The 15,531-nt window shown below is 43.9% G+C and overlaps 2 protein-coding genes across 2 annotated transcripts in view; both read right to left on the reverse strand.

The window, feature by feature from the left end:
• LOC118390169 (sodium/potassium-transporting ATPase subunit beta-2-like) overlaps window positions 1-1,673 on the reverse strand; it is a 28,994-nt gene extending 27,321 nt beyond the window's left edge. Inside the window, exon 1 of the mRNA XM_035780447.2 lies at window positions 1,222-1,673. Within this exon, the coding sequence (XP_035636340.1) occupies window positions 1,222-1,312 (91 nt within the window). The 5' untranslated portion in view covers window positions 1,313-1,673. The remainder of the gene's footprint in view (window positions 1-1,221) is intronic.
• Window positions 1,674-7,811: 6,138 nt separating this feature from the next.
• Window positions 7,812-15,531, reverse strand: part of LOC118390725 (neuronal tyrosine-phosphorylated phosphoinositide-3-kinase adapter 1-like) — a 66,569-nt gene continuing 58,849 nt past the window's right edge. Inside the window, exons 4-7 of the mRNA XM_035781446.2 lie at window positions 13,656-15,425; window positions 13,208-13,462; window positions 12,670-12,776; window positions 7,812-8,239 (exon numbers count right to left, since the gene is read on the reverse strand). Coding sequence (XP_035637339.1) covers window positions 7,814-8,239; window positions 12,670-12,776; window positions 13,208-13,462; window positions 13,656-15,425 — 2,558 coding nt within the window. The 3' untranslated portion in view covers window positions 7,812-7,813. The remainder of the gene's footprint in view (window positions 8,240-12,669; window positions 12,777-13,207; window positions 13,463-13,655; window positions 15,426-15,531) is intronic.

Below are 15,531 nucleotides of genomic sequence, written 5' to 3' on the forward strand. Positions count from 1 at the left end.
TGGAACTATATCGTGCACATTAACGGATTGGATTACTTAGCAACCAATTTCATGACTGGCTGACGAAGTTACTACTAGTAGCTAGCTAATATCGATGAGACGAAACTAAAATGAGGAGCGTTTGTCAATTGTCATGACTCGTATGTTATGCATACCTAACTAGCTATATATATATAGCTTGTGGCAAGGCAGAAACAGTGTCTGTCACTCTTCATCAGCGTAAATAAAAACATATTGATGAGGAAACGACATCACCAGTGTGCAAATTAAAAACCCGAGCCAGCTAGATGTTGTCAATTACACATCTGTTTTGAATAACATGTTTTTTACGGTCGGGACTGACTGCGCGGTCTAAAGTGACTGATTAAACTGCTAGCTGTTGAGCATTTTAAACATGACAACTTTCAAGCAATCCAAATACTACAAGTTAGCTAGTTAGCTAACTATTATCGAATTAGGCATTTGTTTCATAACCAAAATAAGGTTACACGCTAGCTTAATCTAGCCGGCATAATACTTTATAACCTTTTTGTCGATCTGTAATGCTTGCTATCTATGCCATACCAACCTGCCTACACTGTGTGAAATTGCGGGCTATACTTTGGGGTGCTGAAATCAGTAGTTGATAAAGAAACTGATTTGTGTGTGACGTCTGATCTCCAGTCCGCACACACTAGTCACTCCTCAACTCCATCGTAAATCGTTGAGTTTAATCCGCTAGCCGCCCATCCAACCAACTAGCGATGGGCACCTAGCTAGCGAAATACTTACACTACAGAAAATACTGTAATGAAACAGCAGGGAGCAGGTCTCGAACCCTCGACCTTTGAGCCCGAGGTCCGGCGCGCTATCGACTGTGCCGCAAAAGCATGCTCGTGCGGCAGTCGATTTCGCACGAGTTTATAAACCCAGGCTCGTTACATTACATTATTCAAATCCAAGTTGAATATTAGTAGTGCTGTAGTAAATGATCTATTATACAGACATGTCAAATCGCACGAATACTTTTTAAACCTACAAATATAGCATGTTAATTTCAAGCAAAACACATGTAATTGGATTTCCCGATGTTTTGAAGCTTTCTTTACCCTTCGTGGTTGTTGCTAAACTAAACAATGGGCCTCACGTCATTGATGACAGACCTGTCTTCCTCCATGGTTTTAGAGGTAGAGGGGCCATATGTGCTTCATTGCTGCAGGCGACCATCACGACTAGACTCACCCCAGCTGCTCGCTGTCCTGCCACAAAATTCCCGCGTACTGGGGTTCCATATGGTGTTCTTCCAAGTGCTCTTCTCGGCATCTTTTGCCATTTCAAGATGTTTTTATTACCGGGCTTTATAGCCTAATGTAGAAAGTCGGTTGGTGAAGTATCTAGCTGTGAGGTAGGCCTACACTACAAAACTTGTTACAGAGTTGCTCTGGAAACAAACGGGTGCCAATTACTCAGATAGAAAGCAGAAACCCGCTATCAAGTACACAAATGAAGAGCTGCTTTGCAAGAAGGATGAAAATCTGGCAGCTCCGTGCTAGGGTATCTAATTACAGTTAATGTTGACACTACACTCAGTACAACCCAGGCATCTGCCGTTCTCGTCCGCATGCCGCAGAGTTTTGATGAGTGATGCTGAAATGTAGTGATACTGCAGTAAAGCGCTCTCTCTTCATCTCTCTCTCTCTTTATACCAGTCTCTCTCTCGCTCATCGTCACTCAAACCTCACCCCCTACCCATCCCTCTCTAACCAATCATATGCCCCCTACAACCTGTGTTGTTCAGTTAACGTCAGAGGAAGGACTTGAGTGACAAGCATTCCAGCTAATTATAAGCACTGGAGATTCCAACTGCATCCTGTGCATGTGTCTAAAAACAGTGGTGCCACAGAAATCTATGAAATATTTGGTGGGATTAAATGAGAGTCTTGAACATAGCTCATAGTGACATCCATCTGAACGAAATGTCTCCCCCTCAACATCCCCTTCCTGAAACCCACACGGTGAATAATGCAGATTCCCCAGAGGATGTGTTTATTATTTTGTGGTTAATTCCCCTGCAGTCCTCTAAACCTGGTCGTCACAAGGGAAGGAAGGAAGAGGAAGGAGAGCCATATGGAGCTGACTCACACAATATCAATGTGATGCTTATTTACACACAACTGGCAACTGGATGTCAAAAATCATGTAGTTTACTGTAGCTCAGTTGGTAGAGCATGGCGCTTGTAACGCCAAGGTAGTGGGTTCGTTTCCCGGGACCACCCATACGTAGAATGTATGCACACATGACTGTAAGTCGCTTTGGATAAAAGCGTCTGCTAAAAAATGGCATATATAAGGAAAAGCAGGGTGATCTGATTATAGGCAGAGTCAGTATAAATCCTGTCCAGATCTTTTGGGGAGTTGCCTTAGTTAAATTGATCCCTGCATTGCGTGGCAGTGGTGTCTGGTCTCCCAGTCAGTCTAATGGCAATGCAGGGTCAAGTCATCAAGTCTGATGGATTACTCTGCAGTAGTCCCGGTGCCATATTATGACGTGGCCTGCTCTGCCGCTGGCATCCATCCGCGCGCCCGTGTGTGTGTGTACATACAGTATACTGCATTGATGAATCTCAGAGATTGGTAACTGGTACAAGCATTTCCCTACACCAGCAATAACATCTGCTAAATATGTGTATGTGACCAATGAAATTTGATTTGATGAGAATGGTGCCCTCACATGGAGATCTAAGACATTACAACACGCGGTGTCACCGGGTCCATGGCCTTGCAGCAGAATCCTGTTAAAGTGCATTCTGACTGTCTGCAATGGTTTAAACCAGAGACAATCTTCTACATTCACCACTACTTATGTTACCAATGATAGCAGATATAAGACCTAAAACACAAGAAATGTGAAGATATAATGCAAAGCAAAGAGTTTGTTAGCACGCTTGTATGTCATGACATGAAACATAAACATGCAGAAATCCTGTTCATTATATCAAATGTATTTAATTACGATATCAATGTGAATATAGCACTGCAGTGATTTCCAAGGTACACCGTATCTTACCATATCAATATAGTATGGCACTCATATATTGGCCACTGTTTTAGTCAACACACAAAGCTGACAGCTTCTGTAAACTAGTTAGTAAATTATGCATAAGTTATCAATTGTTATGATGAATTAAAAACAATATGATAACTTGGTATATCTGAAATACAATTGGGCACACTTTTCAATGGATTTGGGATAGAACCCAAACTCTGACATGTTTTCAATGTAAGGAATCCCTGCATGCATTGCAGTTCCTTCTCTCCCTCAAGATGGTCTTCATCATTGTTTGTTTGTTTTAAACTATAGTCAAATGACTGATAATAACCTGGACCATCAAAACTGACTGGTGAAGTGGGCAAAACGTGAAGCAGTGACTTAGTAACATTGGTGCAATGTCACCTCAACATTTTGGATACTTTTTCACGGGGTGGAACTGCAAATGTACAGGTTGGTGCAAACTATTAAAGCAACAACATCAACCAGGAGACATTCAAGTGCCAGAATACAAGTACAGAGGGATTGACTCATTAAAGTACAAACTTCATCTCACATGGCTTTTTCAGTAAATAAAAACAAGTATGTAACAACCACAATAGTAGTCATGTTAGATATGGCCATGAATACTGAAATTGTATTTGTAGTTTAATTAACAACAACAGTAGTAGTAGTAGTAGTTCGAGATAGCAGCAAAGTATTTAAGAAAATGTCCAAACAATGATCAAACTGAGTTGTTCAAACCTGTACATAAATACAATGTATGTAGAAAAGGGCATAAATACAACAACTGTATGTACTGCATAAAGGGAATATTGCACAAATATGATACGACAATTGTGAGACATTGCCTTAGTCTTGAGGGCTTGTCATTTATTGGTGGAATCATACAGTAATGTGTGTGTAGACCAATTGCAACAGATAAAGTAACTAATTTTTTTTTTAAACAATTGAACAAATGTAAGTTTATACATTATATGCTACATTATATTTATTGATTACAAGTATGAAAGTGGAAACAATTGCTACATTTTCAATACAGTTGTACATCTATTTACAGTAATATATAGGGGTTTTGTTTCTCGTAAGCCTATGCTATGTTTTTATGCAGGATCTTCCAGCATTCTGTTTGAGGTGTGTGTGTGATGATGTTACACAGCCCTATCAACTGCAGCTTCTTCTACTGTCTGTGTTGATAGGTGTGTCCGTGCTTTGTTTTCATCAGCAATATTCAACAGTGAGTCACATGACCAGTGGTGTTTTCTTTTACTGGTGATGTTTTTTGTACAATTAATCTGTGTCCTTTTGTATTGCATTTGAGTGTACAGAATGTGCCATCTGTCATAATGTATTTTTAAATGATTCCCCCAGCAACACTTTCATCTTTTTAAACAACTCCAATTTAACAGCAGGACTTTTCAAGTTGTATGTAGTTATATAATAGCATCTTCAAGAATAATGTTCAAATCTCAAATGACCATCTCCTCACAATTAATTGATGTGGTTTTAAACAGTACTGTATGTCTGATCAATGACATGCAGGATATGACACGTTAACTGTGACTTTGAGTTCAAGTCTGATATATGTTTTGGCCAGCTGACACGCTTTAACATCGTTACTCCCACATTGGGAACATATTGCTATAAAATTGCAGAAAGTTTGAGAAAGTCTGTATATTTACATTACAAATATGCAAACAGTCAAGGTTGTATTTCCCTCTTCAATCATGATTATCTCCACAATAACAATCTACTTCTACCCAAACAACAAGGTAAACCAATCCATCTCATATGTACTCAACATGTTTCAACGCTTCTATAATAGTAACAATCCCTTATCCCATCTCTTTTATAAAAGGCTAGAGAGAAGTGTGTTTTAAATGTCTGTAACCAGGTTTCCATCCAAACATTTTTTTGTGAGGAAAGTACAAAAAAAATGTAATGCCAGGCCTGATGGAAACAGAACATTTTTTGGTAAACTTTTCAAACGTCGACGAAACAAAATATGCTAGAGAAGGTGGGATCTTTTTGTGTCGGTAAAATTAATTATGCGAGAAATATCGGTGGAAATGCTACTATGCGCAAATATTAATATTATAACCATCATATCGAAGTAAATTTGAAGTCACGCGATGACATGTTGTGTGGTCATCCCACTAGGACTTGTTGGGAAAGGATGCAGTTTAAAAGGCTACAGATTAAATACATTACGATGAAGTTCACTGGGGTGGTGAATGTGCAAGGTGATGAGCTTGATGCTACTTTCCAATAAATATCGATGGTCTTATTTGGGTGACATGATCATCGATGCTTGGCTGCCGTTTGACAAATGCACATAATCTTGCTCTTTTGTCCATGATAATCTTTCATCAATATCGGTGTGCACACTCGCTATAATAAAGCAACATGTTTTGTTCGAAAACCACCAGTAGACTTGAAAAAGTATTTTTTATGCAGTACAATTTAACAGCAACATTTATTTTTATGTGCACTAATTCATCACTCAAAGTCTTTTATGTGCAACAAGTTCATTTAATGGAAACACATCTCTGGTGGGAAAATGCACATATTGTTTTTATGTGGATTTGAGAATATTCGCATGTAAATCTGTCGTCAATTGGATGGAAACCAAGTTTATGTCTATATGCTTGAACACAAGTGTGTATAAAATGTATCTTGCTGAGGATCAACCTTATAAGTCTCATTCAAACTCTCCCTCCCAATGTCCATGACATTTGAGGGAGAGAGGTTTCATGTCAACCATGAGTTGATGTAAGCTGTACTTAAAGTAACTGTTCAGTGAAAATCTCACTTCAAAAGTTTATATTCTGTTAACTCATACCAAATAATGTTGTTGACTTGTCCTATACTTGTATTTGTGGCCAAAGTATACATTGGAGAGAAAAAAACTACTTAAACTTGCATCTCAGATGTTTAAAAAATGCATTCTATTTCCTCATACTCCTGAGTGGCCTACTCACATTAATATTTTGAATCACCAGTATACGCCCACACCATTCTGTTGTTCTGGTACGCCCACACCATTCTGTTGTTCTGGTACGCCCACACCATTCTGTTGTTCTGGTACGCCCACACCATTCTGTTGTGCTGGTACGCCCACAACATTCTGTTGTTCTAGTACACCCACAACATTCTGTTGTTCTGGTACACCCACACCATTCTGTTGTTCTGGTACACCCACACCATTCTGTTGTTCTGGTACGCCCACACCATTCTGTTGTTCTGGTACGCCCACAACATTCTGTTGTTCTAGTACACCCACACCATTCTGTTGTTCTGGTACGCCCACACCATTCTGTTGTTCTGGTACGCCCACACCATTCTGTTGTTCTGGTACGCCCACACCATTCTGTTGTTCTGGTACGCCCACAACATTCTGTTGTTCTAGTACACCCACACCATTCTGTTGTTCTGGTACGCCCACACCATTCTGTTGTTCTGGTACGCCCACAACATTCTGTTGTTCTGGTACGCCCACACCATTCTGTTGTTCTGGTACGCCCACACCATTCTGTTGTTCTGGTACACCCACAACATTATGTTGTTCTGGTACGCCCACGCCATTCTGTTGTTCTGGTATGCCCACAACATTCTGTTGTTCTGGTACGCCCACACCATTCTGTTGTTCTGGTACACCCACAACATTATGTTGTTCTGGTACGCCCACGCCATTCTGTTGTTCTGGTATGCCCACAACATTCTGTTGTTCTGGTACGCCCACGCCATTCTGTTGTTCTGGTACGCCCACGCCATTCTCTTGTTCTGGTACGCCCACGCCATTCTGTTGTTCTGGTACTCCCACGCCATTCTGTTGTTCTGGTACGCCCACGCCATTCTGTTGTTCTGGTACGCCCATGCCATTCCAACACAGAAAAGCTGATTTTTAACATACTTAATAATAAAATGTTGGAAGGAATACTATTTCACTCATAATGTAAGTAGTTATAGGTCATATTTCATAGTAATCTGGAAACACTGGACAGTTACTTTAATTTAGGGAAAATTAGGCCAAATTAATTGAACCAGTGTTGCTCTTATAGTATAAATACTCCCTCTTGGGGTATAAATACTCCCTCTTAGAGTATAAATACTCCCTCGTATAGTATAAATACTCCCTCTTAGGGTATAAATACTCCCTCTTAGGGTATAAATACTCCCTCTTATAGTATAAATACTCCCCTTTCATGTTATATCAGCGAAGTTGAGTCGACTAGAGTTTAATAAATTAATAAAGAGTCAAGGAAGGGCTTTTAGAATACTACATTTAAAGGGTAAGAAATCACATTTAAAGTGTAAAATATCACACAGTACTGACTGATTGTATGTCTCTTCTTGGTTTCATGTTGTATTGGTATATCCCTCAACTGAATCTTCCCCATCTTTTTCCATCTCTACAAAGTCATACTTTAAATCACGTTTATGTTTCAGTTGTTCATTATTTTTCTGGCCCACACACCTCTAAACATCTCAGTAACCTTGACGACCTTGTATCAGCTCCGCATGAAATGTGTCTTACCATGTGAGAGCACAAAACTCTCATCTTACTCTCATGCATATTCTCTCTCTTCTGTGGTCAGCGGTAATCACACTGTCACTCCTAAGAGAGAAAACAGTCCTCCACCTTTTGTAGAAAGTGATTCCCACCATCTCTCTCAACTTGTAAACTTCTTGTGTCTCACAACAATTGTGCCCAATAGTACTTATTTAGTACATAGTACTTGCCCCTATCTTTCTACTGTACCTCTCCTGCCCCACCCGCCCCCCTCAGATGGCAGTGTCCCACACCACAGCCTGGGGCCTCTGGCAGGGAGGTGTGCCCGTCTTGCGGGGTTCAGGGGTCCGTCTCCAGCTGGGCAGGATAGGCATGCTGTCCTGCTTACACAGGCTCTTGTCCGGGCGCCGCTGGGCCTTGATCTCTTTGCATAGGCAGCGCTTCCTCTCGATGACCTCCAGCAGCTTACCATCCCTCTGGGTCTGGGCTGCGGATGCAGCGGCGCCCCCGGTGTTGAGAGGCTGTCCCTGGGCTAGCTGAGCCAGGTGCTGGAACTGCAGCTGGAGGTGGTGCTGCTGCTGCAGCTGCTGGAGCTGTTGCTGTAACTGCAGCTGCTGCTGATGGAGTTGGAGCTGCTGCTGCTGTCGAGACAGACTGGGACTGCAGGGTGTCTGGGAGGAGTGGGACAGCCCATGCAACTGGCCAGAGAGAGGCAGATAGGGAGAAAGAAGGGGAGTTAAAGGAAGATGCATGATTTGGGTATTTTGTATCAGTACATTACCTTCAATTTAACCTGGGGTATGCATGTAAACACTGAATCTTTGTTGTAGCACTGAATGCCTGAACAGCTTCTATCCCCAAGCCATAAGACTGCTAAATACCCAGACTACCTGCATTGACTCTCTTGCCCTGACTCTATGCACACACACTGGACGCTACCCACACACTCACACATACTTAAACTGACACTCCAACACACACATACACCCACACACAAATAACATGCATACACATGCATACTAATGCCACACTCACACACACCCACACACTTTCACACTCACCACATACAATGCTGCTACTGTCTATTATCTATCCTGTTGCCTAGTCACTTTACCTGTACCTATACAGTGGGGCAAAAAAGTATTTAGTCAGCCACCAATTGTGCAAGTTCTCCCACTTAAAAAGATGAGAGAGGCCTGTCATTTTCATTATAGGTACACTTCAACTATGACAGACAAAATGAGATTTTCTTTTCTCCAGAAAATCACATTGTAGGATTTTTAATGAATTTATTTGCAAATTATGGTGGAAAATAAGTATTTGGTCAATTACAAAAGTTTATCTCAAAACTCTGTTATACACCCTTTGTTGGCAATGACAGAGGTCAAACGTTTTCTGTAAGTCTTCACAAGGTTTTCATACACTGTTGCTGGTATTTTGGCCCATTCCTCCATGCAGATCTCCTCTAGAGCAGTGATGTTTTGGGGCTGTTGCTGGGCAACACGGACTTTCAACTCCCTCCAAAGATTTTCTATGGAGTTGTGATCTGGAGACTGGCTAGGCCACTCCAGGACCTTGAAATGCTTCTTACGAAGCCACTCCTTCGTTGCCCGGGCGGTGTGTTTGGGATCATTGTCATGCTGAAAGACCCAGCCACGTTTCATATTCAATGCCCTTGCTGATGGAAGGAGGTTTTCACTCAAAATCTCAAGATACATGGCCCCATTCATTCTTTCCTTTACACGGGATCAGTCGTCCTGGTCCCTGTGCAGAAAAACAGCTCCAAAGCATGATGTTTCCACCCCCATGCTTCACAGTGGGTATGGTGTTCTTTGGATGCAACTCAGCATTCTTTGTCCTCCAAACATGACAAGGTGAGTTTTTACCAAAAAGTTATATTTTGGTTTCATCTGACCATATGACATTCTCCCAATCTTCTTCTGGATCATCCAAATGCTCTCTAGCGACGGGCCTGGACATGTACTGGCTTAAGCAAGGGGACACGTCTGGCACTGCAGGATTTGAGTCTCTGGCGGCGTAGTGTGTTACTTATGGTAGGCAATGTTACTTTGGTCACAACTCTCTGCAGGTCATTCACAAGGTCCCCCCGTGTGGTTCTGGGATTTTTGCTCACCGTTCTTGTGATCATTTTGACCCCACAGGGTGAGATCTTGCGTGGAGCCCCAGATCGAGGGAGATTATCAGTGGTCTTGTATGTCTTCCATTTCCTAATAATTGCTCCCACAGTTGATTTCTTCAAACCAAGCTGCTTACCTATTGCAGATTCAGTCTTCCGAGCCTGGTGCAGGTCTACAATTTTGTTTCTGGTGTCATTTGACAGCTCTTTAGTCTTGGCCATAGTGGAGTTTGGAGTGTGACTGTTTGAGGTTGTGGACGGGTGTCTTTTATACTGATTAACAAGTTCAAACAGGTGCCATTAATACAGGTAACGAGTGGAGGACAGAGGAGCCTCTTAAAGAAGAAGTTACAGGTCTGTGAGAGCCAGAAATCTTGCTTGTTTGTAAGTGACCAAATACTTATTTTCCACCATAATTTGCAAATAAATTCATAAAAAATCATACAATGTGATTTTCTGGATTTTTATTCTCATTTTGTCTGCCATAGTTGAAGTGTACCTATGATGAAAATTACATGCCTCTCTCATCTTTTTAAGTGGGAGAACTTGCACAATTGCTGGCTGACTAAATACTTTTTTGCCCCACTGTATGTACAGTTGAAGTTGGAAGTTTACATACACTTAGGTTGGAGTCATTAAAACTTGTTTTGCAACCACTCGACACATTTCTTGTTAACAAATTAAAGTTTTGGCAAGTCGGTTAGAACATCTACTTTGTGCATGACACAAGTCATTTTTTCAACAATTGTTTACAGACAGATTATTTCAATTATAATTCACTGTATCACAATTCCAGTGGGTCAGAAGTTTACATACACTAAGTTGACTGTGCCTTCAAACAGCTTGGAAAATTCAAGAAAAAAGATGTCATGGCTTTAGAAGCTTCTGATAGGCTAATTGACATCATTTGAGCCTATTGGAGGGGTAGCTGTGGATGTATTTCAAGGCCTACCTTCAAACTCAGTGCCTCTTTGCTTGACATCATGGGAAAATCAAAAGAAATCAGCCAAGACCTCAGAAAAAATTAGACCTCCACAAGTCTGGTTCATCCTTGGGAGCAATTTCCAAATGCCTGAAGGTACCACGTTCATCTGTACAAACAATAGTACGCAAGTATAAACAACATGGGACCACGCAACCGTCATACCGCTCAGGAAGGAGATGTGTTCTGAATCCTAGAGATGAACGTACTTTGGAGCGATAAGTGCAAATGAATCCCAGAACAACAGCAAAGGACCTTGTGAAGATGCTGAAAACAGGTACAAAAGTATCTATATCCACAGTAAAAGTCCTAAATCGACATAACTTGAAAGGCCACTCAGCAAGGAAGAAGCCACTGCTCCAAAACCGCCATAAAAAAGCCAGACTACGGTTTGCAACTGCACATGAGGACAAAGATTGTACTTTTTGGAGAAATGTCCTCAGGTCTGATGAAACAAAAATAGAACTGTTTGACCATAATGACCATCGTTATGTTTGGAGGAAAAAGGGGGAGGCGTGTAAGCCAAAGAACACCATCCCAACTGTGAAGCACAGGGGCATGTTGTGGGAGTGCTTTGCTGCAGGAGGGACTGGTGCACTTCACAAAATAGATGGCAACATGAGAAATGAAAATTATGTGGATATTTTGAAGCAACATCTCCAGACATCAGTCAGGAAGTTAAAGCTTGGTCACAAATGGGTCTTCCAAATGGACAATGACCCCAAGCATACTTCCAAAGTTGTGGCAAAATGGCTTAAGGACAACAAAGTCAAGGCATTGGAGTGGCCATCCTCAAGCCCTGACCTCCTATAGACAATTTGTGGGCAGAACTGAAAAAGTGTGTGCGAGCAAGGATGCCTACAAACCTGAGTCAGTTACACCAGCTCTGTCAGGAGGAATGGGCCAAAATTCACCCGATTTATTGTGGTAAGCTTGTGGAAGGCTACCTGAAGTGTTTGACCCAAGTTAAACCATTTAAAGGCAATGATCCCAAATACTAATTGAGTGTATGTAAACTTCTGACCCACTGGGAATGGGATGAAAGAAATAAAAGCTGAAATAAATAATTTTCTCTACTATTATTCTGACATTTCACATTCTTAAAATAAAGTGGTGATCCTAACTGACCTAAAACAGGGAATTTTTCCTAGGATTAAATGTCAGGAATTGTGAAAACTGAGTTTAAATGTATTTGGCTTAGGTGTATGTAAACTTCCAACTTCAATTGTATATACTGTAGCTACCTCATTCCCCTGCACATCGACTCGGTACTGGTACTCCTTGTATAGAGCCATGTTATATTTACTCTTTATTGTTATTCATTTTTCACTGTGTATTTATTTCTTGTGTCACTATTTCTATTTTTTGTTGTATCTTTAACTCTGCAATGTTGGAAAAGGACCCGTAAATAAGCATTTCACTGTTAGTCTACACCTGTTTTTTTCTAAGCATGTGACAAATACAATTCAATTTTATTTGAGTATTGAAGACCAAGCTCAGCAACCACCACAGCGTCTGTAATAATGTGTAGCACCATATCCTGCCACTAGGGGGCAGTGTGACACCATCTTTGGGCCTGTGGCTCCCCGTGGTGTGCGAGGGAGGGTCAGGCAGCACACGCAGACAGTCTCTGCAGCACAGCACACTTGAACTGCGTCAGTATTTGAGATGCAGCCAAGTGACTGGGCAAAACGCAACACGATTGGACACCGGCTCACTGCTCCAAAACACTGTAGAGAAGTATACTCCTTACATCTCCGCATACGTCAGTTAGAGCATTGCTCTCTCCTGGACTTATTCTTTAAGGCTGCTGGCCACATCCTTATTCTGCTCACTGAACATATCTCCACACTATAAATAGCTCAGGAGGAGGGTTGTTGCTATCAGCACAGGGCATGATAAGAATGACCATATTCTTCAGAATAATTCCAATACTACTACTTGTACAAATTATAGTAATCACAGTAATACCAAAGATCATCGTTATTATGATAATAGGTATTATTCACCTGACTCAGTGCCTCTCGATGAGGCAGGCTGCTCTGCCTCTGAACGTCGCATCCACCCACCTGCCTCGCCCCAGAGGTGGATGATGAGCGGCCGAATCGACCCAGTTCTGGAACACAAAAATAACAAGCAATGTTCATACACCTGTCTATAGCCACAAATCAATCATGTTTATTGTGCTGTTCATGTTGCCAGGGAGAACAGCTGTGCATATAGAAGGCAGTGCATTCTTACATGTGTCTATGTACAACCGCTGGTACATGTGGGGGAGGTATTGTGTGCATAAGTATGTGTATATGTGTGTATATATAGCTCTGGTACTACACATGCTGCCACTGATGATCTTAACCCACAACACCATGATCATGTGACTGTGGATGGAAGAAATCCACCTAATAGGATCTTCAGAGGCATCTGCTGATGTTATCTCTTTTCTAAATAACTTTTTGTGTGCTAGTGAAATCCTTGACATACTTTAGAGCACTTTCCCTCAGAAAGATTCTGCTAGAAGGATTCTGTTCTAGGTGTCTAGGTGCTTACCTCCATTGCGATAGGCTGGGAAGGTTTGGCAGGGGAGAGGGAGACCCCCTCTCGGCAGGGCTCGGAACCCCAAGAACCCCTCCTCCATCCCAGCCAGGGACTCACTGTGGCCCAGCCCCCTCCCTCCAGTGAAGCGTACTGGGATCCCAGAGTGGCCTCCTCCTCCTCCTCTTCCTCGATGCCCTGGGACCAGTTCCTCCTTGTCCACCCTCAGGAGGGCATCGGCACTACCATTCCATGCACGTCCTTCATCCTCTGAGAGGGGAATGACAGAAGGGAATTGTTGAGTTAACATACAATGATTGTCTATTGACAGTATAGTAACAGATGACACTCAATTTACAGTCTAATAGTCTGATTATCCCTGAAAGGGATGAGAGGAACTTCTGATAAGATTAAATATTTAATTTTAACCCATGATGCCCCCCCCCAGCACATGTTAACTTACTTTCTCTTGCTGTCTCTCGGCTGCCATGGCTGAAGGAGAGTTTCCTCTGCACGGGCCAGTAGGACCCATCGTCTCCAAAGCCACTGCTGTCCCAGGGCATGAACCCAGCCTTCCCCTGGACGGGCCCAGGCACCGTGCTGCTTTTGGAGGCCACATCACCGTGACCCTGGTGGTGCAAGGAGGGCAGATGAGACCCTCCTCGCAGGCTGTCGTATGCTGGGGGTCTCCGGAAGCCCACTGAGGGGTAGGTCCAGAGCAGGGGGCTGTCTGAGGAGGGGGGCTTGTAGGCAGGCAGGCCATGAGGGGTGTGAGAGCGTTGGAGGTGGGAACGAGAGTGAGGGCGAGAATGAGAGGAGGTGGAGGAGGACTGGTTTGGGTTTGAACTGGTGCTGGTCTGGGATAAATGGCTGTTGGTGGTGGGAGTGCTCTCAGCCTGAGAGGAGGTAGAGTGGGACCCTGTTTCTCTGTCACGGTCTCGCTCTCTGTCTCTCTCCCTGTGTCTCTCTCTGTCACTGTCCCTGTCTCTGTCTCTGTGATTGTCCCTGTGACCGTCTCTTTCCCTCTCTCTGTCCCTCTCTCTGTCCCTGTCCCTGTCTCCTTTGTCTGACTTCAAGCAGAAGCTCACAGACTTGCCCTCCTTGCCAGAGCCCTGGGTCTGGGTCTGGGCAGTGGACTTGGAGGAGGTTTCTGAGCCATTCTTGTTGTTGGTGTTGGGGTTGGGCGAGTCTCCTCTATCTGGCTTGCGGTAGTGGTGGTAGTGTGAGGGGCGGTGGTGGGGGTGGTGGTGCTGGTGGGAGTAAGGGGAGGTGGACTTGGAGGAAGGGGGCAGTGGTGTGGAGTGGCTCCTGGCCCTTAGACCCGGTGCAGGGTCGAGCTGGCTGTCTCTGTCTCTGTCTTTGTCTTTGTCTCTGCTCTGCTTGTCTCTTTCCTTAGACTCCTTACAGCCTGACAGGAGCATGGGGAGATTGGAGGAGGGGGTGGTAGAGGCAGAGGAGGTGCTGGATGGCGTTGTCATACTGGAGGAGGTCTGGATGCTGATGGTTCCCAGTTTGGCAGCAACAGCTTTGTGTTGGACCCCGACCCCGCTGGAGGCAGCAGCTGGCTGGGGGAAGGCGAGCAGCGGAGGCCGGTGCTGCAGCAGGTTGGGGAAGGGGGCCGGGATCTTACTGGTGGACTCTGTCTCTGATTTGTTCCCCTGGAGGAGATAGGGAGTAGGGGCCCGTGGGGGTTGCGGGCTGGAGGAGAGTGGCTGGGGGACAGGGGTGGTGGAGGTGGAGGAGGGGAGGGGCGAGGAGTGGGAAATGGACACTGTGGCTTTAGGTTTGGAACAGGAGGGGGAGGAGGAGGGGCGAGGTAGAGGGGCAGAGATGCCAGAGGAGTGATGTTTGGAGGATTTGAGTCTCTCGTGTTTGAGAGGGATGCGTTTGTGTCCCTCTCTGTCCTCTGGCAACGGGTACTTCATCTCCTCATAGATGGCCTCGTTTTGGTCTGAGTCTGAGTCGGGTGTGGTGGCGACGGGAGTGACGGGGTGAGGGGTGGCAGTCTGGCTCTCCCTTGTGAACACCTGGCCCACCATCTCTATGTAGACAGGCTCATCATCCCCCTCCTCACCCTGGGGCTTACCCTCACCCCCCTGGAAAGGAAGGGGCGTGGCAGGAGGGGGCACGCGGGCCGGTGGGGGGTCAAATGAGAGCTGAGTGCTAGGACTTCGTTTGGGCTTCAGAGGCGGCACCTTCTTGGACATGTCCCCCGAGTCTGACTTCTTCATTGCTGGAGGGGAAAGAGACAGAGCAATGAACTAGAGATATTTCAATCATCACAACAGGGACAATAATAATAACCCACATTTCCAAATTTCCCCACTTCACTGCCCTCA

Source organism: Oncorhynchus keta, chromosome 11 (genome assembly GCF_023373465.1).
Source record: "Oncorhynchus keta strain PuntledgeMale-10-30-2019 chromosome 11, Oket_V2, whole genome shotgun sequence".
Classification (NCBI taxonomy): domain Eukaryota; kingdom Metazoa; phylum Chordata; class Actinopteri; order Salmoniformes; family Salmonidae; genus Oncorhynchus; species Oncorhynchus keta.